A 24,658-nucleotide genomic window follows, 5' to 3' on the forward strand; every position below is an offset into this window, starting at 1 on the left:
ACTTTACACGTATCCTCCGATACCACTAATGGCCAAAACTCTCGTGAAGCTACAACAGGACAAGGGATCAGTGATACTTATAGCCCCGTACTGGCCTCGACAAGTATGGTTTCCCATGCTTCTCTACCTCTCTATTCGAGAACACATTCGCCTGGGCACAGCGCCCAATCTCATAACTCAAAACCACGGCATGTTACGCCACCCGAACCTTCAGACCCTATCCCTCACAGCCTGGATGTTGAAAGCCTGATCCTACAACCGCTCAATCTTTCGACTAAGGTTTCTCAAGCACTTGTAGCTTCACGAAAGCCTTCCACATGGAAATCTTATCCTTCTAAGTGGAATAGATTTACCATGTGGTGCACGTAAAAAGGTATCCACCCCTTTTCCTGCCCCACTCCATCTCTATTAGACTATCTCTGGCACCTTTCAGACTCTGGTCTCCAGACTTCCTTGGTATGGGTACACCTGAGTGCCATCTCAGCATACCACAAGGGAGTAGGGGATGCCCTGATAATAGCGCAACCCCTTGTGAGTCGGTTTATGAGGGGCCTACTACAACTTAAGCCCCCTCTACGGCCACCAGTTACCGAATGGGACCTAAACGTAGTACTTACAAGACTCATGCATTCCCCGTTTGAGCCTTTGCAATCCTGTGATGTTAAATTTCTTACATGGAAAGTCCTTTTCCTAGTGGCCACGCGAAGGATCAGTGAGTTACAAGCCCTTGTCACATACTCACTCTATACAAGGTTCCTCCATGACAGAGTGGTCCTCTGTACTCACCCTAAATTCCTTCCCAAGGTGGAACCGACTTTCACCTGAATCAGTCTATAGTCTTGCCCACCTTTTACCCAAGGCCTCACTCAACAGGGCGAGAGAGTTTTACACACCTTGGACTGTAAACGTGCACTTGCATTTTACCTAGACCGCACTGCAGTCCATAGGAAATCCACCCAACTCTTTTTGTTTCTTTCGATAAAAACAAACTGGGAGTTGCAGTGGGCAAACAAACTCTCTCTAACTGGCTGGCAGATTGTATCAAATTCTGCTATGAGAAAGCAGGCCTTCCCCTTCAGGGACGAGTGAAGGCACACTCAGTAAGAGCCATGACAACGTCAGTAGCACACTATCTTCAATACCGATTGTTGAGATCTGTAAAGCTGCAACATGGAGCTCTCTCCACACATTTGTAGCACATTATTGCCTGGACAAGGAAGGACGTCAAGACTCTGCCTTTGGCCAATCCGTCTTGAAAAACTTATTTCCACTATAATCCCAACTCTTTCCATATCCACCTACTGTGATTTTCAGGCTGCCTCATTTTTACCAACAGTACACCAGTTGTTGTGTCTGTTGCATAAGCTGTATGCTGTTGGTTCAAATAAATATGAGTCAGCCTGTAGCTTGCTAATCACCCATATGTGAGGACTACCATCCTGCTTGTCCTGGGAGAAAGCAGAGTTGCTTACCTGTAACAGGTGTTCTCCCAGGACAGCAGGATGTAGTCCTCATGAAACCCACCCGCCACCTTCGGAGTTGGGTCCAAAACTGTTTTATTATTTTATTTTTTCGCTTGTGCCTTTTGCTACAAATAAGACTGAAGGGAGACACCTGTGGCCACAAGAATTATGCCATGTTGGGCATGCTCAGTGTGCCAGTCAAAGTTCTAGAAACTTTGACAAAAATATTCCATGACAGGGCTCCGTCCGATGACATCACCCATATGTGAGGACTACATCCTGCTGTCCTGGGAGAACACCTATTACAGGTAAGCAACTCTAACTTCATGGAGTGCCCCCTACTCCTTCTGTTATCTGAGAGAGTAAATAACCGATTTGCATTAACTTGTTCAAGTCCTTTCATGATTTTGTAGACCTCTATCCTATCCTCCATCAGTCGTCTCTTCTCCAGACTGAACAGCCCTAACTTCCTTAGCCTTTTAAGATGATGATTTTCTTCAGAAGGGACTGGAGAAGGGTTTGACCCTTAAGGCAGTGGCAACAGCAGGCTTTTGGGCAAGAATTCAAGGATTCTCATCCGGACCTTTCCCATTTTCTCAGAGGAGTCAAACACAGGCCTCCATTCTGTCCGGTAGTGCCTCTTGGGATCCCAGTTTGGTTCGCAGGGCTTTGACAGATCACCCTTTTTGAGCCATTGAGGTAGTATCAAGGATCTAACATTTTGAAGGTGGTGTTTCTGGTGGTGATATGCTTGGTGAAGCAGATTTTGGAGATTCAGACTTTTTCATGCAGATTCATTTCTGGTCTTTTCTCGAGAGAAGGTGACTGTTAGAATGATATTGTCCTTTCTTCCAAAGGTCATGTCTCTGTTTGATACAAATCAGGTCATCTTATGATGTTTCAGAAAGACTGTTAAGAGACGGAGGAGTCTCTCCATTCTCTCAATGTTTGGGCAGTGGTCAAAGGAAGGGTGAAGTAGCTTTCAAGACTATCAACTCAGCATATATCAGAAAAGTGTTGATAATTCCCGATGCTCACTCTATGCATGTGCAAGCCTTTTGTACATTGTCTCCAGGGTACATTTGCAAAGCAGTGGTGTATGGTCTTCCTCACATTAGTTTTCCAGACATAGACTGGATTTACAGGCCAAGAGGGGAGGCTGCCCTTGGTGTGGGAGTTTTGAGATCTGCATTGGCTTCATTCCACGCGGTGTAAGCGAGCTTGGATATGTCTCACTGGTAGGGACTCTGAGGAAGGTAAAATTTATGCTTACCATTAGTTTCCTTTCCTTTAGTCCTACCAGACCAGTCCAGGATCCACCAAGGAAGAATGTATCTCTAGGGTTAGAATGGTGTCCAATCACTGGGGGGATGGAATTAAAAAAAAAAAAAAAAAAAAAAAAAAGAGAGAGACAAGAAAGGAGAAATCTTAATGATTCTGTTGCAGTTGTTTGGAAACACCCTCTTTGGGGTGGTTGTTTTATTGAGAGCTTGGTCATGAAATATTGTTAAGTGCCCGCTGCTCCAGATTATAAGAGAGGCAATTTAGAAAGCTTTTCTCTGATTCTGTCTGCTGACAGGGAGGAGCTACCCTGTGGTCTGGTACGATTAAAAGAGATTAACAGCAAGTTTAAATTTCACCTTGTGTGAACAAAATAACCCTATCCCCACTCTGCTTCACCATCACAAATGAAAACTTAGATTCCCACTACAACAAAATCTCACCAACAAACCAGCATAATGTATAAGGAAAGATTCTTCAGTCTTCTCTGTATTCCCACCTACTCATCTTTGGAAAGTGTACTTAGTGTTTAATTATTAATCTGATTTTACTCTTTCCAGCTGCTGTTCATCAGCCATACTCTCACCATGCTCCCCAGTTGCATCCCCACCAGCCTCAGCCAGCAACCACACCAACAGGAAGTCAACAGCAGGGCCAGCATGCAGCCCCTAGCCCTGTGCAGGTATGGAAGGAAAGTGTACTCACAAGGTCCAGATCTATGAGATGTTGGTACCTGGGATAAAAACCATTTGTTAAGGACTGGGAATCTGACAAACTTCGTATTGGGCAGGGGGAAGTAGCCCTGAGACAGCTCGTGGGGATTAAGCGGAGGGGGGGGGGTCTGTGATACTTTGAACAAATTGGGGAAGGCTGTGTCAGGAGGAGTAAATTTGTGTTCCTGAACATACCCAGATCAGTCCAGACTAGTGGGTTGTGTATCCCTACCAGCAAATGGAGTCGGAGAGCAAAAACTTGTGGCACTCTTGTATATATGGCAGTGCCCACTGCAGTCCCTCAGTATTTCTCTGACTCCAGCAGATGGTAGAGATGCACTCCTGCAGTCTTAGTTAGTTTTCAGTTTTTGATAGATAGATATTTGTTTTTACTGAGGTTGCTTCCTGAGGTGTTAGGCACAATCGTGGGCCATCCCTCAGTGGACGCCGGGCGTCCGGGGGGTTGGACACCCCTGTCTAGGTTTCACTCGCTCCAGCTTGGTGGGTGAAGGCCAGGGGCTCCTAGTTATTCACCACCGAAGCTACTTCAGCTGCTCCCTCGACCCCTGCATTAGGTTGGCTCCATAAAGTTTCTTTAAAAAAAAAAAAAGTCTAGTGGCTGCCATCTTTTTTTTCTCTGAAGGTAAGGAGTCTGTGCAGGGGCTGGGGGGCCCTCAGCGGCAGTGCAGGGAGTTGGTCGGCGTTTTCCCTCAGCCCCTGGGGCTCCAGGGTGTTTCTGAAGAGAGGGGGGTGAGTTTGTGCTCCAGGCCCCGTTTGAGGGCGCGTCTCGCGGCTATCACCAGCGCAGCTGATTTTGACTGGGCCGGACTGCATTGTTTTTCCAGCACAGCCAACGTGCACTTTTTCTCGGCAGTGGCCTTCTCTCCTCAGCCTAGGACCAGGTGGCTACGCGGCCTTTTTCATGGGCCCTCGCACCAAATCGGCTGCCTGCTGCGTGTGTGTTGCGCGTGGTCAGGCACTGGATTCTGCCTCCCTTTATTCGGACTGTTCCTCAGCGATGGAGGGCTCGTTGGGGCCGGTTGCCCCCCCCCCCCATGGGGGGGGGGGTAAGGATGCCTCGCACCGCGGATCGCGGGATGAGGATTCCTCTCCCGTTTTAGCCCCTGTGGGAAAGGATGCCGATTTGGGGGCTAGCGATTCGATTCCTCGCGATTCCCCGGAGGGGGATGGGGACCCGGAAGGGTTTTCACCTGAATTCATTCTTCTGATGCACCAAGCCTTCCTAGCTAGGAAGCATACGGTGCTTAAAAGGCCCGCGCACCCTGTAGACCGGTTGGAACCTCTGATGAAGAGGGGTCGGGTCGCAGAACCTCCGCAGCGTCACCCGAGGGAGGACAACCCCCGGGGGCCACAGGATCCGGCTTCTGGATCAGGTGCACGTTTAGCCCCAGATGCAGACCCGGGTGCGGATCCGGACCCGATTCCTGATTCGGGGGACATTGATCCGGACAACCTGGATGGTGAGGATATCCCACCCGCTGAGGGAGATGATCCCAGCTTGGTTCACCTTTTTAAGCGGGACGAGCTGCGACCCCCTTATTCCCCAGGTTTTGGACGTCTTTGGGCTGAAGGTTTCTCGGGAAGAATCTGACAATGAAGGGGTTAATCCAGTCCTCGATGGGATTCGGGGTCCCACAACTTCCTTCCCGCTGCCTAAGAAAGTCCGCAAGCTGGTAATCCGCAAGTGGGACGTTCTGGTTGCGGGGCTGAAGGTGGGCAGTGCTATGGCAAAGCTAAATCCCCTGTCTACGGAGGTTTTAGAGCTTCTAAAGATTCCGAAGGTGGACGTGGCGATCTCTGCGGTCACGAAGAAGACCACTATCCCAGTAGCTGGAGCTGCCGCTTTGAAGATATGCAGGACCGCAAACTGGAGATACAGTTAAAGCGTGTCTTTGAAGTGGCCGATTTGAGCCTTCGGGCAGCGGTTTGCGCTAGCCTTATGCAGAAGGCGTGTCTCTGCTGGGTTCAGGAGTCTGCGTCCAGTTCTGGGGCCGGGGGCGGCGGTATGCTGCAGACCACCCAGTTGGAGGCGGGCGTTCCCTACGTGGCGGATGCACTGTATGATCTGGTGTGGACCTCAGCACGAAGTATGGTATCCGTGGTGGCAGCACGTCTGCTCCTCTGGCTGAGGAATTGGGCGGCGGATTTGTCCTCAAAATCCCAGCTTTGTAACCTACCCTTTAAGGGCAAGCTCCTGTTTGGGGAAGATCTTGATCAGCTGGTTAAGCTGCTAGGGGAGTCCAAGGGCAATAGGTTGCCAGAAGATAGGAGATCTTCTAAGAAGGTTTTACCTCCTTGGGCTCGTTTTCTAGATTCCCGGCGTTATCAAGCCGGCAGATATGCCACACAGTCTGGTCCTAAACAGACTCCGGGATGCCAGCAGTCCTTTCGCGGGGGTTGATACTCCAGTAGAGACTCTGGACACCTCTGTGCAGGAACCAGTAAATCCTCCCAATGAAGCCACGAGCACCCTTTCCGTCGTCGAAGCTGTCAGAGGCAGATTATCCAACTTTTACATGGAATGGGCAAGGATTACCTCAGACCGCTAGGTCCTGGAGGTGATTAGAGGCGGCTACGCTCTAGAGTTGTCGCGTCCCGTTCAGGAGGTTTTTGTGGAGTCCCGCATGGCCTTGCGCAGCAAGCGCAAAGCGGTCAGGAAACCCTGCAAAGACTACTCGAGCTCAGGGCTATTGTCCCAGTTCCGGAGGCACAGCAGGGACAGGGACGGTACTTGGTTTACTTTGTGGTTCACAAGAAGGAGGGCACGTTTCATCCCATCTTCGATCTGCAGAAGGTGAACCGTTATCTTCGTATCCCTCTGTTTCGAATGGAGACCCTGAGGACGGTAATGGCTGCTGTACAGAAAGGGGAGTTTCTAGCGTCCCTGGACCTCACGGAGGCATATCTACATATACCAATCCAGCTGAGCCATCAGAGGTTTCTGCTCTTCAAGGTCTTGGGGCAGCACTTCCATTTTCGAGCCCTCCCTTTTGGTCTCGCAACAGCTCCTCAAACATTCACCAAGCTGATGGTGGTGATAGCGGCTTTCCTTCGCAAGGAGGGGATTTTAGTCCATCCTTGCCTGGACGACTGGTTGATTCGCACAAAGTCACGGAAGGACTGCGAGAGATCAGTTCGCATGGTGATGTTCACCTTACAGTCACTCGGGTGGGTCATCAATGTGCAGAAGAGTCACTTGGAACCCACCCAAGAGCTGATTTACTTGGGGGCACAGTTCGATACCTTGTGTGGCAAGGTGTTTCTGGCGGCAGACCAAGTGACAAAGTTACAAGGACAGATCCATGCACTTCTTCTGAGGGAGAATCCCACCGTATGGCACCATCTACAAGCTTCCACCTTGGATTTGGTTCCGTGGGCGTTCGCTCACTTACGACCATTGCAGCATGCGCTTTTGTCACAATGGAGCCCGGTGTCCAAGCAATTCCACCTACCAATGCCACTGCTTCCGGAGTCCAGAATCAGTGTGTCGTCGTGGCTATCGCACGACAATCTGGAACGGGGGGTGGACCTGGACCCCCCGAATTGGCTGATAATCTCCACCGATGCCAGTCTATCCAGTTGAGGGGCAGTGTATGCAGACAAATCCGCCCAAGATCTCTGGTCACAGACGGGAGGGATCCTAGTCCATCAATCGGCTCGAGCCAAGAGCTGTTCGTCTGGCCCTACAAGCATTCCTACCCTGGATCCAGGGCAGAATGGTACGAGTGTTCTCCAAAAATGCTACGAAGGTGGTTTACATCAACCAACAAGGCGGGACAAGAAGTCCCACGGTAGCACTCAAGGCACGACTCCTGTTCGTCTTGGCAGAGAGTCATCTCAGGGGAATTGCCGCTTCTCATGTCGCAGGAGTGGAGAACGTGCAGGCGGACTTTCTCAGCAGACAGCAACTCAATCCAGGAGAGTGGAAGCTGTCTCCTGAAGCGTGGAAACTCATTTGAGCCAGGTGGGGCGTGCCACAGTTGGATCTGATGGCAATGCGGGTGAATGCGAAGACAGACTGCTTCTTCAGTCATCGACGGGAGCAGTGCTCTGTGGGTCTCGACGCTCTAGTGTCCCCCTGGGCCACGGGAATTCTTCTTTATGCTTTCCCTCCCTGGCCCCTCATCGGTCGGCTTCTCCGTCGCATAGAACTCCATCCAGGCAGGGTGGTGCTGGTGGCGCCGGAGTGGCCACATTGCCTGTGGTTCGCGGATCTGGTTCACATTGCTGTAGAGGGTCCCTTGCAGCTTGCTCACCTGCCGCATCTGCTTCGGCAGGGACCCATATTTTCGGATTGGGAGGATCGCTTCTCTCTCGCGGCTTGGCTTTTAAGAGGCGACATTTACGCTTGAAGTGTTATTCCAAACAGGTCATCTCCACTCTCCTGCAGGCGAGACGCCCGGCCACCTCTGTGGCCTACGTCAGAGTCTGGAAGCTTTTTGAGACTTGGTGCCACCAGCGTTCCTGCGATCCGTTAGCAGTCAATGTCCCACTGGTGCTGGACTTTCTGCAGCAGGTGCTCGCTAAGGGGTTAGCATTCAATTCCCTTTGAGTACAAGTTGCGGCTCTGGGTGCCTTCGGGGAAAGTTTAACAGCGGTTCACTTGCAGCACACCCAGATATTGTTAGGTTCCTCAAGGGGGGTTAAACATTTGCGGCCTCCCGTCCGTTCTGTGTGTCCAGATTGGAGTTTGAATCTTGTGCTATGTGGCACCCCTTTTGAGCCTCTCCACAGGGCTTCGCTAAAAGATCTGACTTTGAAAACAGTGTTTTTGGTGGCCATTTGCTCGGTTCGTCAGATCTCAGAGTTACAGACTTTGTCGTGTCAGGACCCCTTTCTTCAGATTTACAATGATAGGGTATCATTGTGCATGTCCTGTCCTTCGTTCCTAAGGTTGTATCGGCTTTTCACGTCAATCAGACGGTGGAGCTACCAGGGTTTCCTCAGTGGTCTCGGGAATCCACTCAGGGGAAGGAACTTCATCTCTTGGATGTGCGGCGCGCCTTATTGCGGTATCTGGAGGTTACCAATGACTTCCGATGTTCTGATCATTTGTTCATCCTGTTCGGTGGTCCAAAGAAGGGGGGGGGGGACAAGGTGTCTAAAGGGACTATCTCTCATTGGATTAAAGAAACTAATTGCTTGTCATACATAGCCCGAGGGCACCAAGTTCCTTTGGGTCTTAAAGCTCATTCCACCAGGGCCCAGGTTACTTCCTGGGCAGAGTGTCAGCTACTGTCGCCTCAGGAGATCTGTAAGGGCGGCTGTGTGGTCCTCACAACACACTTTCACTAAGCATTATCGACTGGATGTTAAAGCTACTGCAGAATCGTCCTTCGGTGAGAATGTCCTGCATGCGGGTCTTTTGGGTTCCCGTCCAGTGTAGGGTGGCTTGGGTACATCCCACTGATCTGGGTATGTTCAGGAAATGAAAATTGGTTACCTGCTAATTTTCGTTCCTGTAATACCACAGATCAGTCCAGAGGCCCACCCCTTTCTTCAGATACCGAAAGACTGTCTTAGCTAGACTTTTGCCATGTTTTTCACAATGCTCCTTTTTGCACATATGATTGATGGAGCAGTTCATAGAAGTTGGTTCGGTTTAGGGTTTCATGGGGCGAAAGGGTAGTCAGTTTTTGTTGGTTTCTACCCTTCATCCCTTAGTTCTGTTAGCGTGGGCTTGGGTACAAGACAATACTGAGGGACTGCAGGTAGCACTCTTGTATATATGGCAGTGCCCAAAGATTTTGCTCTCTGACTCCATCTGCTGGTAGGGATACACAATCCACTGGTCTGACTGATCTGTGGTATTACAGGAACGAAAATTAGCAGGTAAGAACCAATTTTATGTATTGATGACTGCAGTAATGACACACAAGACTAGTGGCTCCCAAAATTTGGACTGGTTTATACTGGTCTGTTTTCATTCACCAGTTGCTTTCCTAGAGGAGTGATAAATATTCTGTGGTCTTGTTTGTAACCTGAATCATTTTATTTTAAATCCCCCCCCCCATCTTTCTCTAGGCAGGTCAGCCCCCACATCTTGGCAGTGCTCAACAGCAACAAAACTTGTATCATGCAGCAACCTTAACAGCGACTCCCCCATCTCTGACGCCTGGACCCACTGCTCAGTCTCCACAAAGCAGCTTTCCACAGCAAGCTGTTTATGCTATCCACGCACACCAGCAACTGCAACATAGTTACACAAACATGGCACACGTCACACAGGTACATCACATTCTTCACTACATTTACTATAGGGTCCTTGAAATGAGAAAATAAATAGATGGAGTAAATGGAATGTGTCTCTCACCAAGTCTTGCAGAATACCTTCACATGGGGACCTGTTGCATAATATTTAGACTAAATCTCAGCCAGACTACTACTACTACTACTACTACTACTACTACTACTACTAAAGTATGATAGGAAGCAAAGAACATTTTCATTCAGACCTCCCATTGCTTAAGATTGTGAAAGTAGGTGCTGCGTAAATCTGAGAGGTTCTCTGGTTTTTATTAATTCTTACCTCTTGTCTTAAGTTTTTACATTCCTTATCAAACCAAGCTGCCTTTGATGTATGGTGTTTGAACTATAATTTAAAATTCTGATTTTTGAGTGATCCCTTGGAAAATTGTATTTATAGCTATAACTGCTTGGTCTATGTCTTTTGTGTGACTGTAGTTCTTAGTTGGGAAGGTGTGAATTTGGTGTTTTATTCCTTAACCTAAGCACTAGGGCCAATGAAAGATGGTAGCGATAATGCTGAATCTTCAGGTGAAGAAAAGACCCCTGGTGCAGCTATAAGTCATGGTGAACCTGTTCATGGACACACTGCAGCAGTAAGATAGACCATAGAAACTAATGAAAAAATTAAGAGGATTATTTACAATTAGATGGACTTCTGAAGACAAAAAGGAGATGATGTACTGCTACTTGTATATCACATTCTTTATCTTGTATACTAATTTGGCATATCACCAGGGTTTCCTTTATTGTTTGCGTATGTGCACCAATGTGTCAGGTGAATTCTATCAAGATTTCTCATTTATTTTATTTTTAGTGGCAAAAGATAAGCATCAGTGCCCTATACATTATCTTGTTTGAGTAGAGTTGACCTCTTTTGTTTTTCCCTACCAGAAAACTATAAAGTTAAAAGGAATTGATTGATAGCAGTGCAGAGGATGACTGTTTCTCCAATTCTTGTCCTGATTTGCTTATCCTCTTTTATCCAACAGGCCCATGTTCAGACTGGAATATCTGGAGCTCCGCCTCCCCCGCACCCTCCACAGGTTATGCTCCTTCATCCTTCCCAGACTCATGGAGGACCACCTCAGGCCGCAGTCCAGCAGAGTGGGGTTCCAGCTATCTCTGCATCTACCCCAACACAGTATACCTATATAGGACATCATCAAGGTAAATACTGTTCTGCTCAAAGTGTACTGGAAAGCTTGTGCCAAAAATTGGCCATGACCGTGGTTGTTATGGGTCACAAATCTCTTTATGGAGAACATCTCTAGTGGATTTCCTTTTTGTCCAAGGACAAGCAAGATACAAGAGTCCTCACAGGTGGGTAATATCAAACAGAGCCTGGTCAGTATAGCTGACTTAATAGCTTGTAGAGCTTTCAGAGCTGTACTGAGCATGTGCAGGTATGTCCCATGTCATGGGATGTCACAGATACACGGTCAGTTTTTTTTTCCTTAAAGCTAATCAGTTTAGCTTTTTCTTTTCTGCAGCCATATTGGTACCAGTGCATCAATTGGGTCTCTCTCTTCAAAATTGAGCTATTTTAGGTTGTTTGTAGCCAATACAAAATCAATCTTCCCGGGATGTCTTAACATGGTAGATCTCCTCAGCAGTGTATTTCTTCCTCATGAGTGATCTGCAGATCAAACAGTGGCAGACAGGTTATTCAATTTTGGGGGTTGCCCATCGATCAGTTTGTTCATATCTGAGGGCAACAGGAAGGTAGAAAGATTCTGCTCCATTCTTCGAATCAAGTACAGGTCGGTTTCGAACACTTTTCTGCTCAAATAGGATACAGATCTACTGTATGCTTTTTGACCATGTCCACTGGTGACCAGAACAGCAGAAAGTGCTCAAAAGAGTCAGCGTGCTTGAATCTCATTGCTCCAGCGTGGCCTAGACAAGTGTAGTTCTCGTACCTCATCCAGCTGTCAGTCAGTCCTTCAATCTCTCTGGGATCCAGTCTGACTTTAACTCAGGAGGAGGGTCATCTACATCATCGGTACCTTTCTTCTCAACATGATGGTGTGGATGTTGAGCACTCTTTTTAGTTTCTTCGCTATCATTGCCCAAGTAATTTGAGGACATTGTGGTTTCCACCAGAAAACCTTCAACCAAAAGTGCTTACAAATTTTAAATGGAAACCATTTTCTTCATGGTATCAAGATTTAGTGTCAAAATTCATGAAGGGCTTATGTTATACAAGGCCTCTGGTAGCCAAGCCACCAGTGTCATGGGATCTCAATGTGGTAATTTCTGCAACTCATGAACCGTTAGTCGACTTCTTTGAAGTTCCTCACACAGAAAGTAATATGTTGGTTTGAAGAGTCAGTGAGCTTCAGGCATTAGTGTATTACTCACAGTACAGAGTTTTTTCACAAAAGTGGTGCTTCACATTCATTCCGAGTTTCTGCCATACGAGGTTTCAGCTTTTCATCTGAATCAAGCCATCATGTTGCCCACATTCTTTCCCAGGCTGCATGCACACAAGGGGGAGAAGACCCTACATTCATTGGCCTGCAAGAGGACCTTGGCATATTATCTGAAAAGAACTCAGTCACATCATCAGGCTTCACAATTTTTCATCTCTTATTATCCTAATAGACTGAGCATAGCGGAATGTAAGAACACATTGTCCAACTGGCTAGCAGATGGCATCTCAGACAGCTATGCTCTGGCTTGCCTCCAGATCAGACTCTGTCAAGACTCATCAATGAGAGCTATGGCTACCTCAGTGACTCATCTGAGAGCTATGTCTATCGAAGACATTTGCAAAACTGCAACTTGCTCATCATATCACATCTTCGCATCCCATTACTGCCTGGACAGTCTATCAAGAAGTGACTGGGCAAGCAGTTTTGCTCAGCTGTTCACCTAGTAGTCCACGCTCCATGGTGGGGTCCAGGTTGCTTTTTCAGTAATTGCCCTGCTGCAGTTTTTAGCCTGAGACTCCCCATATATCATGGCTAACTCAGCCCTGCTTGTCAACTGAGAAAGCAAGTTTCCTGACCATAAATGTGGTTCTCCATAGAGGGCAGAATGGATTAAGCCATGCTTAATATTTGCCCGTATCCCTGGAGAGTCGATTACCAGAAGGAATTTTCTATGACCTCCTTTATTTCAGCCATTTGTTTCTTCGTGTTCAAATGTTTTCTGCTTTAGGGTTGTTTTATAATTTCTAAGATTGTGAAAGTAGGTGGTGCATAAATCTGAAGGGCGCTCTGGTTTTGTTAGTTGTCTTACCTCCTGTCTTAAGTTTTTACATTCCTTATCAAACCAGGTTGCCTTTGATGTGTGGTGTTTGAACTATTTTTTTAAATTCTGGTTTGTTGGTTAGTGAACCCTTGCAATTATGTTGAAAATTGTATTTCTAACTATAACTGCTTGGTCTCTGTCTTGTTGTGTGACTGTACTTCTTAGGAAGGTGTGAATTTGGTGTTTTATTGCTGGCTTTTCTAAAAATATCTGTTAATTTACTTTAACTTTATTTTAATTTAAATGTAATTACTTTGGTGCCTCTATGTACTTTGGAGGGAGTCTTTGAAGATTGTGAGGTGGGGCATTGTGTGCTGGTATTTGCTTTGATGTATAGGACGATTGAGCTATGATCCGATAGATAAGATTTAGGGTCTGATATTGTCCATTATAACATAATCAGCAATACGTCATCCCTTTTATTGAATTAAAAGTATCTCAGTGCAGTGTCATAGTGTTGATTAGGATATAACCTGATATTAGGAGGGTGTGGGGCCCAGAGCAAATCAATTGCAGCGGGGCTCTGGAATGCCATTGTGCATGGCTCTACCCCTAAGCTGACAGGAAATTACAGAGTTGGGGCAGGCCGAGAATGGTTGATCCAATTTGGCTGCCTCCTTCCCCCTTCCCCACCCACAAGGACAGCTGTACTTCTGAGCAAGAAAGTTCCTCAGTCTTGTTCGAGGAAGAGGGATGAAAGACAAACTAGCCTCAGATGCCCTCTTAAAATGAAGGAAGGTCGTGTATGTATATTATCCAGTTCCTCTGGAATCAAAGATTCTCCTGAACTCAGAAGGAACAGAGGAACTATATCTCTGAACGTGATAGTTGGAAGTCAACAGAATATAAGATTTTATATAAATAAATAAAATATAGATTGCCACCTAGGCCTTGCATGATCTGATAGCACTCTGCAGTTCAGAAAACTATCTTCTTGCAGTAAAACAACTTTATTCCAGACATCAGTGTTCACGTCACATTTGTAACTTTCAGTTTTTTGCCTGAGACACCTTGCTTTCTCCAGTAAGATACTTTACTCAACAGCTGTAGGCCAGCCTAATTTCCTAGGATCACGTAGAGCCTAATCCCAACTGTACATTTTTTTGCAGATTTTTTTTTCTTTTGACCCAAATAAATCTGAAATTGTTGTAGGCAAATGCACACTGTCTAATTGGATAGCAGATTGTATCTCTTTGTTATGCCCAGGAAGCTTTATTCCAGAAGTGCATATTAAAACTCATATTGTTAGACCACCAATGCTGCCATGGCTCTTTCTCGGGTTAGCCTCCATGGAAGAGATCTGCAAAGCTGCAACATGAAATTCAATCCACATATTCACATCTTATTACTACCTGGATAGGGACCCCTGGTAAGTCCGAGGAGGCAGAGTAGCTTAGGTAGAGTAACCCACCCTTGCTAACTCAGTTAGCTAGTGAAAATAGAGACCTTTAAATATTGGAAGCGGATGATGTCATCTCAGGGGGACGCCCCTGAGGTTCACGCCCTTGCTGGTACTTCAGTCAGAGAGCGCGCATGCGCCCTAGGTCTTCAGGCAACATGGCAGATCTGCATGTTGAGCCGGTCCGGGGACACCGGAGAGAGACGGCATGGAGACGCCGTAGCAGCCAGCCATCCATCAGACCCGGAGGGAATCGTCACATAGGTAAAGAGGGCGGAGTGAGGACGTCGAGCAGCGACGATCGCAACATTAGCACACTCCATCCATCGGAGACGGACAGTCTCTGCTCGGGTATTGCTCTGCTTGCTGGGCCACATGGCAGCATCAGTTCACGTCTCTCCATTTGCCTGGCAAGCCATGCAGGTAGCACAGTGGACTGTCCACTCTCAATGGCTTCAAGCCACCCAAGACCTCTCGGTGCCAGTACAAGTTACCTCACCATTCCGAGACTCCCTCTCCTGGTGAGAGAGCCTATCCAACTTGGAAAGGGGCCTCCCCTTCCAAACCCCATCCCCCCAAGTGGTACTGACCACTGATGCCTCCATCTTGGGCTGGGGGGCACATGTCGGCAGCCTTCGCACGCAAGGCATGTGGATGAAGCAAGAAGCAAGTTGTCAAACTACCTAGAACTGCGAGCAATCCGGTATGCCCTCTCGGCGTTCCAGGATCACCTGGTCCACAAAGTGGTTTCGATCCAGACTGACAACTAAGTCGCGATGTGGTACATAAACAAGCAGGGAGGCACGGGCTCCTTCCTGCTTTGCCAGGAAGCAGTACAGATATGGGTGTGGGCCCCTATCCAGGGACATGTTTCTGAAAGCAGTTTACCTGGCAAGGACAGAGAATGTGGTGGCGGACTGCTTGAGTTGGGCGTTTCATCCGCATGAGTGGTTGCTCAACCTGACAGTAGCAGACAAACTCTTCTGCCTGTAGGGCGTTCTGGACATGTACCTCTTTGCCTCCCCGCAGAATTTCAAAGTGGTCCACTTCTGCTCCCTGTACATGGAGGACGGGGAACCAGCCTCGGATACCTCTACCCTGTTTTGGGGCAAGGGCCTTCTGTATATTTATTTATTTATTTTTAGATTTTTATATACCGGTGTTCCTGTATTAAAATACAGATCACATCGGTTTACATTGAAACATAAAAATTACGCCAAGAGGCGGTACATATAACAAGGTTATAGAACTTGGAAAACATGGAAAACAGGTTCGAAAAATAACATTGAGAAAATTGTATAGTCTCTTTGAGAAACCAAATCATAAAATAAGGCGTAATTGTCTAAGATAAATGTGATCTGCAGAAGGGATTGCGATGGTGAGAAAATCTTGATAGCTGGAGGTAAAAATAATCAAAGTTCTGGAAAAGCTTGGCTAAAGAGCCAGGTTTTAATTTTCTTTTTGAAGGAAGCGAAGCAGATCTCAAGGCGGATGTCTGGCGGGAGCATGTTCCATTGGACGGGTCCTGCTAAAGAGATGGTACGTTTCTGATGTAAGGATATTGTTGAAGGAACATAGAGTGTGCCTTTATAAGCTCCTCTGATAGGTCTAGATGAAGAGTGAAAACGAAGTTGGGTACTTAAGTGGAGTGGGGATATGTTGTAAATAGATTTATGAATTGCTGTGTATACTTTATAGAGAATCCTTTGCTTAATAGGCAGCCAGTGGAGGAGTTTTAGTATGGGGGTTATATGGTCTCTTTTATTTGTATTGGTAAGGATTCTAGCTGCAGAGTTTTGAATCATCTGGAGGGGTTTGATGGATGAGGTAGGGAGGCCAAAAAGGAGCGAGTTGCAATAATCGATTTTTGTTAGAATAATGGCTTGTAGAACCATCCGAAAATCATTGAAGTGGAGAAGTGGTTTCAATTTTCTCAGGACAAGAAGTTTATAGAAGCAGTCTTTAGTGGTGGTGCTTATAAATTTTTTGAAGTTAAGCTGATTATCTATCATGACGCCTAGATCACGTACATATGGTGAGTGATTAATTATAGGAGTGGTAGAAATGAGTGGGACAGCTGGGTATATTAGATTGTTATTAACGTCATGATTGATAATTAAGATCTCGGTTTTGTTGTTGTTGAGAATAAGGCTGAGACTGAATAGAAGATGATTGATTAGTTGCAAGCAATTATTCCAGTGAATCAAGGTTTTGTGTAGGGATTCTGAGATTGGGATGAGTATATGTATCCTCCACTCCCACTGGTGGGGAAGACTCTTGTGAAGCTCCAACAGGACAGGGGCACCATGATCCTGGTTGCCCCATATTGGCCGTGACCAGTCTGGTTCCCAATCCTGCGTGACCTGTTGATACAGGAGCCTGTACATCTGGCCACCTCCTCTGACCTGATCACACAGGATCAGGGCAGATTGCGCCATCCAAACCTCTGGTCGCTGGCTCTCGCTGCCTGGATGTTGAAAGGGTAGTCTTACAGTCCCTCGACCTCTCTGATACTGTGTTGCAGTTCCTGGTGGCTTCCCAGAAGCCTTCCACCAGGACGTCTTACCGGTTGAAGTGGAAGAGGTTCTCTGTCTGGTGTGAGGCAAAAGGCTTAGACCCTTTCTCGTGCCCCACTCCGCACCTCTTGTACTATTTGTGGTCCCTCTCGGAGTCTGGTTTACAGACCACCTCGATCCGAGTCCACCTGAGTGCTATCGGCGCCTATCACCAGGGCATAGGTGGTATACTTATTTCTGTGAAGCCCTTGGTAGGCCATTTCATGAGGGGCCTGCTGCAGCTGAAACCCCCTCTGCATCCTCTTGTTGTGTCCTGGGACCTCAATGTGGTACTAGCACAGCTCATGCAGCCTCCCTTTGAGCCTATGTGCTCCTGCGAGTTTAAACATCTCACCTGGAAAGTCATTTTCCTGGTTGCAGTCTCCCTCGGCTCACAGGGTCAAGTGAGCTTTAGGCGTTGGTGACGTATCAGGCCCTATACGAAATTCTTTCATGACAGGGTGTGGTTTTATGCACTCACTCTAAGTTCCTGCCTAGGTGGTGTCCGATTTCCATCTCAATCAATCCATTGTTCTGCCCACCTTCTTTCCGAGGCCCAATTCCCACCAGGGCGAACAGGCTCTGCACAGCCTGGACTGCAAGCGTGCTCTTGCCTTTTATTTCGAGCCCACTGGCAGTCCATGCAACTCTTTGTCTCCTTTGACAAAAACAGACTTGATGTTGCGGTGGGCAAGCAGACCCTGTCCAACTGGTTGACGGTCTGTATATCCTTCTACTATGAGAAGGTGGTCCTTCAGCTTGGAGGCCATGGCAACGTCGGTAGCACACTTTTGTGCAGTCCCCATCGCTGAAATCTGCAAGGCTGTGACTTGGAGCTCCCTGCACACGTTTGCCACCCACTACTGTTTGGAAAAGGATGGTCAACATGACAGTACCTTTGGCCAGTCTGTCCTTCATAATCTATTCCAGGCATAAGAACCCAACTATCCCTTCCCAGGGCCCAGTATCTGGTTCATGCTGCCTCCCATTCTCACCCCCAGCACTTCTGTTGTTGTGCCCACTGGCAAGTAGTTAAGTGCTGTGGGTTCTGTTATTGCTGGGGGCAGCCAATAGCTTGGTATTCACCCATCTGTGAGGACTACCAGCCTGCTAGTCCTAGGAGAAAGCAGCGTTGTTTACCTATAACAGGTGTCTCCTAGGACAGCAGAATGTTAATCCTCAGGAAATTTGCCCGCCACTCCACAGAGTTGGGTTCTCCATCGGTTTGTTGTTTTATTTTTTCGCTCGTCTTTTTCGCTAAGATATGAGACTGAAGAGGACCCCGCATGGCCCGCACAGATAGTGCCGGGCTCCCATCTGATGATGTCACCCATCTGTAAGGACTAACATCCTGCTGTCCTAGGAGAACACCTGTTACAGGTAAGCAACTCTGCGTTCCCCGTCAGAGTTTCTCTCACTGCCCTCCAAGAATCCCTTTATTACATACATATGTCTCTCTGAACATATCCTCTTCTGCAGTTATATAACCTTCCTTATGTTCTCTTTAACCCCAGATTAATAACTTGCTTGAAACTTTTTCTGTAAATTACCACATAGCATCTGTGGGACATGTACACCGATTACACTAATAATTGCAAAGTCCAGTCTCAATCATACTGTTGTCATCCTGTCACTCTTTGTACTTCAACCTCTTGTTTTCATTTCTTCATCCAATACATAAGAACATGCCATACTGGGTCAGGACCAAGGGTCCATCAAGCCCAGCATCCTGTTTCCAACAGTGGCCAATCCAGGCCAGAAAACCTGGCAAGTACCCAAAAACTAAGTCTATTCCATGTTATTGTTGCTAGTAATAGCAGTGGCTATTTTCTAAGTCAACATACTGTATATTTCGCTCCATAAGACACACCTTTTTTTCCCCCAAAAGTGGGGGGGAAATGTCTGTGCGTCTTATGGAGCGAATATTAAAAAAATAAAAAACCAACTACAAACCCCCACCCTCCTGACCCCCCCCCAAGACTTGCCAAAAGTCCCTGGTGGCCCAATGGAGGTCCAGGAGCAATCTCCTGCACTTGGGCCGTCGGCTGCCAGTATTCAAAATGGCGCCGATAGCCATTGCTCTTACTACGTCATAGGGGCTACCGGTGCCATTGGCCGGCCCCTGTCACATGGTAGGAGCACAAGATGGCGCCACACAGACTCCTGGGAACAGAGCCGGTTTTAGCACCATTTTTTTAAAATTTTCCCGCTCTGAATCCTAAGTGTGTCTTATGGTCAGGTGCATCTTATGGAACGAAAAATATGGTAATTAATAGCAGGTAATGGACTTCTCCTCCAAGAACTTATCCAATCATTTTTAAACACAGCTATACTAACTGCACTAACCACATCCTCTGGCAACAAATTCCAGAGTTTAATTGTGCAATGAGTGAAAAAGAACTTTCTCTGATTAGTTTTAAATGTGCCACATGCTAACTTCATGGAGTGTCCCCTAGTCTTTCTATTATCCGAAAGAGTAAATAACCGATTCACATCTACCCATTCTAGAGCTCTCATGATTTTAAACACCTTTATCATATTCCCCCTCAGCCATCTCTTCTCCAAGCTGGAAAAGTCCGAATCTCTTTAGTCTTCCTCATAGGGGAGCTGTTCCATTCCCCTTATCATTTTGGTCGCCCTTCTCTGTACCTTCACCATCGCAATTATATCTTTTTTTTGAGATGTGGCGACCAGAATTGTACACAGTATTCAAGGTGCGCTCTCACCGTGGAGTGATACAGAGTCATTATGACATTTTCTGTTTTATTCACCATTCCCTTTCTAATAATTCCCAACATTCTGTTTGCTTTTTTGACTGCCGCAGTACACTGAACCGATGATTTGAATATGTTATCCACTATGACGCCTAGATCTCTTTCTTCGGTGGTAGCACCTAATATGGAACCTAACATTGTGTAACTATAGCATGGGTTATTTTTCCCTATATGCATCACCTTGCACTTATCCACATTAAATTTTATCTGCCATTTCAATGCCCAATTTTCCAGTTTCACAAGGTCTTCCTGCAATTTATCACAATCTGCTTGTGATTTTAACTAATCTGAACAATTTTGTATCATCTGCAAATTTTGATTACCTCACTCATCGTATTTCTTTTCCAGATCATTTATAAATATATTGAAAAGTAAGGGTCCCAGTACAGATCCCTGAGGCAACTCCACTCCCCACTCCCTTCCACTGAGAAAATTGTCCATTTAATCCTACTCTCTGTTTCCTGTCTTTTAGCCAGTTTGTAATCCACAAAAGGACTCATTTCTTTTCATGGTATTGTCTTTTATAACTGCCTTCAATCTCTTACAATCTCGGTTTATCATCTTGGATACATGCTAATTTCACTCATGTCCTTATCAGCATGTTCGTGAGCTTTTTCCACTCATTTCAACAATTACTGTTGTTCTGATCTTCTGTACTGCTTTTCATTACATACAAAATTTCTATGCGGATGCTTTGCACACTCTTCTCACTTAAGCACCCTGGGGGACTGAGGTCCATTTTGCTAGGAACAACAGTGATTTTGTCAATGTGATTTTTAACATTCTACCACGAGACACCAACTCTTGCTTGTGAGAAGCTTGGAAATTCTGGTCAGTGAAATATGTGCAATATGTTTTTTGAGGCACAAAATCCTGTTATCACTTACTGTTTCAGAGGGTTGGAGAGGGAGACTAGAACATCCCTGGCCAAGCAGGAAAGTGTTACTAGAAATGATTATTTCAGATGAACTGAACTTTTGTCAGGCAGGTTTTTTTTGGTTCGTACCCCAGATCAGTCCAGACGAGTGGGTTTATGCATCCCTACTAGCAGATGGAGGCAGAGAACAAAACTTTGAGCCACTGCTAGATAACAGAGTGCCACCTGCAGTCCCTCAGTATTTCTCTGCCTCCAGCAGATGGTAGAAGTTACCTGCAGTCTGGAGGTGTTTAAAAAAAAAAGAAAAAAAGTTACGTTTTGTGTTGTTTTCTGCAGGGAGGAGGGAGCAGGCTGATTTGCCTGCCTTTGTCGGGGTCGGGAAGTGCTGTATTTCAGCACCGGGATAGCGATCAGTGTGATCGCTGCTGTTACGTTTATTTTTAGGCCTGACTGCGTGTGCAAGCCCAACTTCCCCGACATGCCAGCTCCTGCGCAGTGTGGCAGACTTTACTACAGCCTGAGGCAATCTTGCCTTGATGTGGCCTCGTTTTGCCGCAATTACACTTCAAGAGGGGGCTGGAACCTCGGTGGGACCCGCAGGGAGTAGTGAAAAGGTGGCAGGTGGCTGAGTCTGCTCCTGAGGGCCCCGGGGGGGGGGGCGCTCAGAGAAGCCGGCAGCCATTTTGGCAGCACACGCTGAAGTGCAGGCTGCTATTTCTGAGCCCCATGATTCCCCTCCCATGCTTTTCCTGTGGGAAAAGACCCTGCTGCTGGCAGGGGATTGGGGGGGGGGGGGGGGGAGCTCGGGAGGGAATCGATCAGGACTCTTCCTCCTCAGACCCGGAGGCCTTTTCCACAGGCTTGTGCTTCTCCTTCATAAGGCTTATTTAGCCTGGAAGGAGTTATGGGCAAAGAGGCTTTTGCATAGGAAGTCCCGTACAGCCAAGAAGGCTAGGGGGGGCCTGTGGAGTCTGGAGGGATCCTGCGGAGGCTGGGTCTCAGACGAGCCTTGGAGGAGGGCAATTCGTTGGATAGATTGGATGATCCAGACCAGCTCCAAGGGGTGCGGTGGCACCAGACAAGGACCTGGGATTGCCCTGGGAGATCCTACAAAGAACCTAGACCAAGATCCATTGGTGGTCTTGGAGGATCCCATGCAGGATCTGGATGCTCAGGACCCGGAGGTGGGTTCTGGTCATGGAAGGAGATGACCTGCGTGTGGTTTCGGACTGTTCCACAGAGAGGAACTAGGTCCATTGATTCTCCAGGGTGCAGGAGAAGCTTGGCATCAAAGATGTCCAAGAAGACTTGGACAAAGAAGGATTGAATCTGCTCCTGGAGGGATTGCAGGGACCTCCTACCACCTTCCATTACCGAAGCAGGATCGGGAGTGGGAATCTCCCGAGGGAGGCCTGAAGGTCGCAAGAGCTATGTGGAAATTATATCCCTTGCCGGAACAGACCTTGGAGTTATGGAGAATTCCCAAGGTGGATGCTGCCGTTTTGGTGGTTACTAAGAAGATTGCCATCCCAGTGATGGGAGGGACGGCTCTCAAGGATTTCCAGGATAGGAAGCTGGAGATTGTTTAAGCGGCTTTTTGAAGTCTCGGCTTTGGCCCTTCGAGCAGCGGTGTGTGGGAAGTATGATGCAGAGAGCCTGTTTGCCTGGGTGCAGAAGGCACATGACAAGTGTTCAGGAACAGCATCTAAGGTGGCCCATTTAGAGGCAGGAGTGGCCTATGTGTCTGATGCTCTGTGCGACAGTGTCCGGACATCTGCCAGGAGTATGGTCTCAGCGGTGGTGGCACGCAGGCTCTTGTGGCTATGAAATTGGTTGGCGGATGTGTGATCTTCAGGGAGGACTTGGAGAAGCTTGTGAACCAATTGGGAGAGTCGAAAGGCAATAAGTTGCCTAAAGACAGGAAGGGTCCTAAGAAGTCCTTTCTGCCACAAGCCCAGTTTTGTGAAGCCAAGAGATTTCGAGTAGGCAGAGCCCCTGCTCAAGCTTCGCAAAAACTGAGTTTGGGCAGGCAGCAGCCCTTTCAGAATCAGCGCAGGTCCCCTAGGGACAGTGGGACCCAAGGGGGGAGTGGAAGTAAGGTTGGATAATGAAGGTGTGATGGTCCACTCCTCTCAGAGGCTATCGGAGGGAGGCGCTCTCTTTTTTACGAGTTGACCAGAAAAACGTCGGATTGGTGGGTCCTTGGTTACTCAGGGATGCCTTTGTAATCTCCTGCTGAGTCTCCCAGAGCAAGCAGGAGGCAATGTAGGACACACTGCAGCGATTACTTCTTGTGCCATTGTTCTGATCCCCACTCGAGAGGGCAGGCAAGTATTCAGTGTACTTCGTTTGCCAAAGAAAGAGGGACCTTTTGCCCCATTCTTGATCTGCAGGTGAATGCTGCCTCCAGGTGCCTTGGTTTCTGATGGAGATGCACACAGTGATAGCAGCCATGCGCAAAGGGGAGTTTTTAATGTCCCTGGATCTGCCAGAGGCCTATCTTCATATCCCTATTCGATCTGAACATCACGGTTTCTAAGATTTATGGTTCGGGAGAACACTTCCAGTTTCGAGCTCTTCCCTTTGGGTTACTGATGGCGCTGTGCACATTCACAAAGGTGATGGTAATAGTGGTGGTGGCCCTTATGAAGGAGGGCATCCTGGTACACCAGTACCTGGACGATTGGCTCATCCGAGCAAAGTCGGAGGTGTAGAATGTGATCACTCAGTCCAGTGGGTGCTCCAGCTTCTGGGGGCACTGAGTTGGGTGACTAACCTCGCAAAGAGTCATGAAACCGACTCAGTCCTTGGAGTATCTAGGAGCTCACTTCGATACCCGTCTGGGGAAGGTATTCCTAACTTCGGAGAGAGTCCTCAAGCTGCAGAGTCAGGTTCTTCAGTTGCATAGCTTGGCAGTGCCCAAGGTCTGGGATTACTTGCAGGTCCTGGGGTCCATGGCTTCTACGCTGGATTTAGTGCCATGGGCTTTTGCTCACATGCGTCCTCTGCGGGGGCTCTGTTATCCTGGTGGAATCTCCTGTCAGAGGACTTTCAGCTTCCATACCAGGATACCAGGTCCAGTCTCTCGTGGTGGCTGTCACGGCACAATCTCAAGAAGGGATTGGATCTGGAAATGCCTGGGTACTTGTAACCATGGATGCCAGCATCTCTGGATGGGGGATAATTTTTCTGGGAAAATCGGCTCGGGGTCAGTGGTCGCCAGAGGAGGTGCTTGGTCGATCAGTCGACTGGAAACCAGAGCAGTGTGTGCAAGGCCTTGTTGGTGTTTCTTCCGCTTGTTCAAGGCATATCAGTGTGAGTATTCTTGGACAATGTGACGACTGTAGCGTAATCATTTGTCAGGGGCAGTACGAAGAATTGTCTGGTGGCGTTGGAAGTGCAGGAGCTGTCCTATGGGCAGAGAAACATCGGGAGAGACTAGCTGCTTCTCATGTGGCCGGAGCAACCAACGTGCAAGTGGATCCGGGGGAGTGGGAGTTGTCTGTGGAAGCCTTCGCCTTGCTGCAAGCAAGGAGGGGCAAACCAGTAATAGACCTCATGGCGACTCTGGCGAATGGGAAAATGGGTCACTTTATTAGTCACAGAGAGGAGGTCGGATCAGAGGGCATCGATGCTCTTGTTCAACTGGGGCCAACATGCCTCTTGCTGTATGTGTTTCCTCCATGGCTGCTCGTAGGCCAGGTGCTGCGGTACATCGAAACTCAGCCGGGCACGGTGATTCTGTGGCCCCGAGTGGCCATGGTTTGGACCTTCCTGCATCTCGCAGTAGATGGACCTGTTCACTTGGCTCATCTCTCAGGGTTACTTCATCAGGGACTCATATTTTCAGACCGGGAGGATTGCTTCTGTCTAGTGGCATGGCTTTTGAGAGGCAGTGGCTTCATTTGAAGGGATATTTGGAGCCAGTGATTGCAACTTTGCTTCAGGCAAGGAGGGCTTCCACTTCAATGGCTTATGTCTGGGTGTGAAGAATCCTGGTGTTTGCTGAATAGAGTTCAGCCCTTAGAGGTAGATGTCCCGCAGATCTTGGAATTTCTGCAGTGCGGGTTA

General features: G+C 47.7%; 1 protein-coding gene across 1 annotated transcript in view; it reads left to right on the plus strand.

Annotated features, from left to right (window-relative positions):
- Window positions 1–24,658, plus strand: part of ATXN2L (ataxin 2 like) — a 235,148-nt gene that overhangs the window by 206,323 nt on the left and 4,167 nt on the right. Inside the window, exons 20-22 of the mRNA XM_029607113.1 lie at window positions 3,305–3,426; window positions 9,503–9,706; window positions 10,717–10,894. Coding sequence (XP_029462973.1) covers window positions 3,305–3,426; window positions 9,503–9,706; window positions 10,717–10,894 — 504 coding nt within the window. The remainder of the gene's footprint in view (window positions 1–3,304; window positions 3,427–9,502; window positions 9,707–10,716; window positions 10,895–24,658) is intronic.

The sequence above is a fragment of the Rhinatrema bivittatum genome, chromosome 6, assembly GCF_901001135.1.
Source record: "Rhinatrema bivittatum chromosome 6, aRhiBiv1.1, whole genome shotgun sequence".
Lineage (NCBI taxonomy): Eukaryota > Metazoa > Chordata > Amphibia > Gymnophiona > Rhinatrematidae > Rhinatrema > Rhinatrema bivittatum.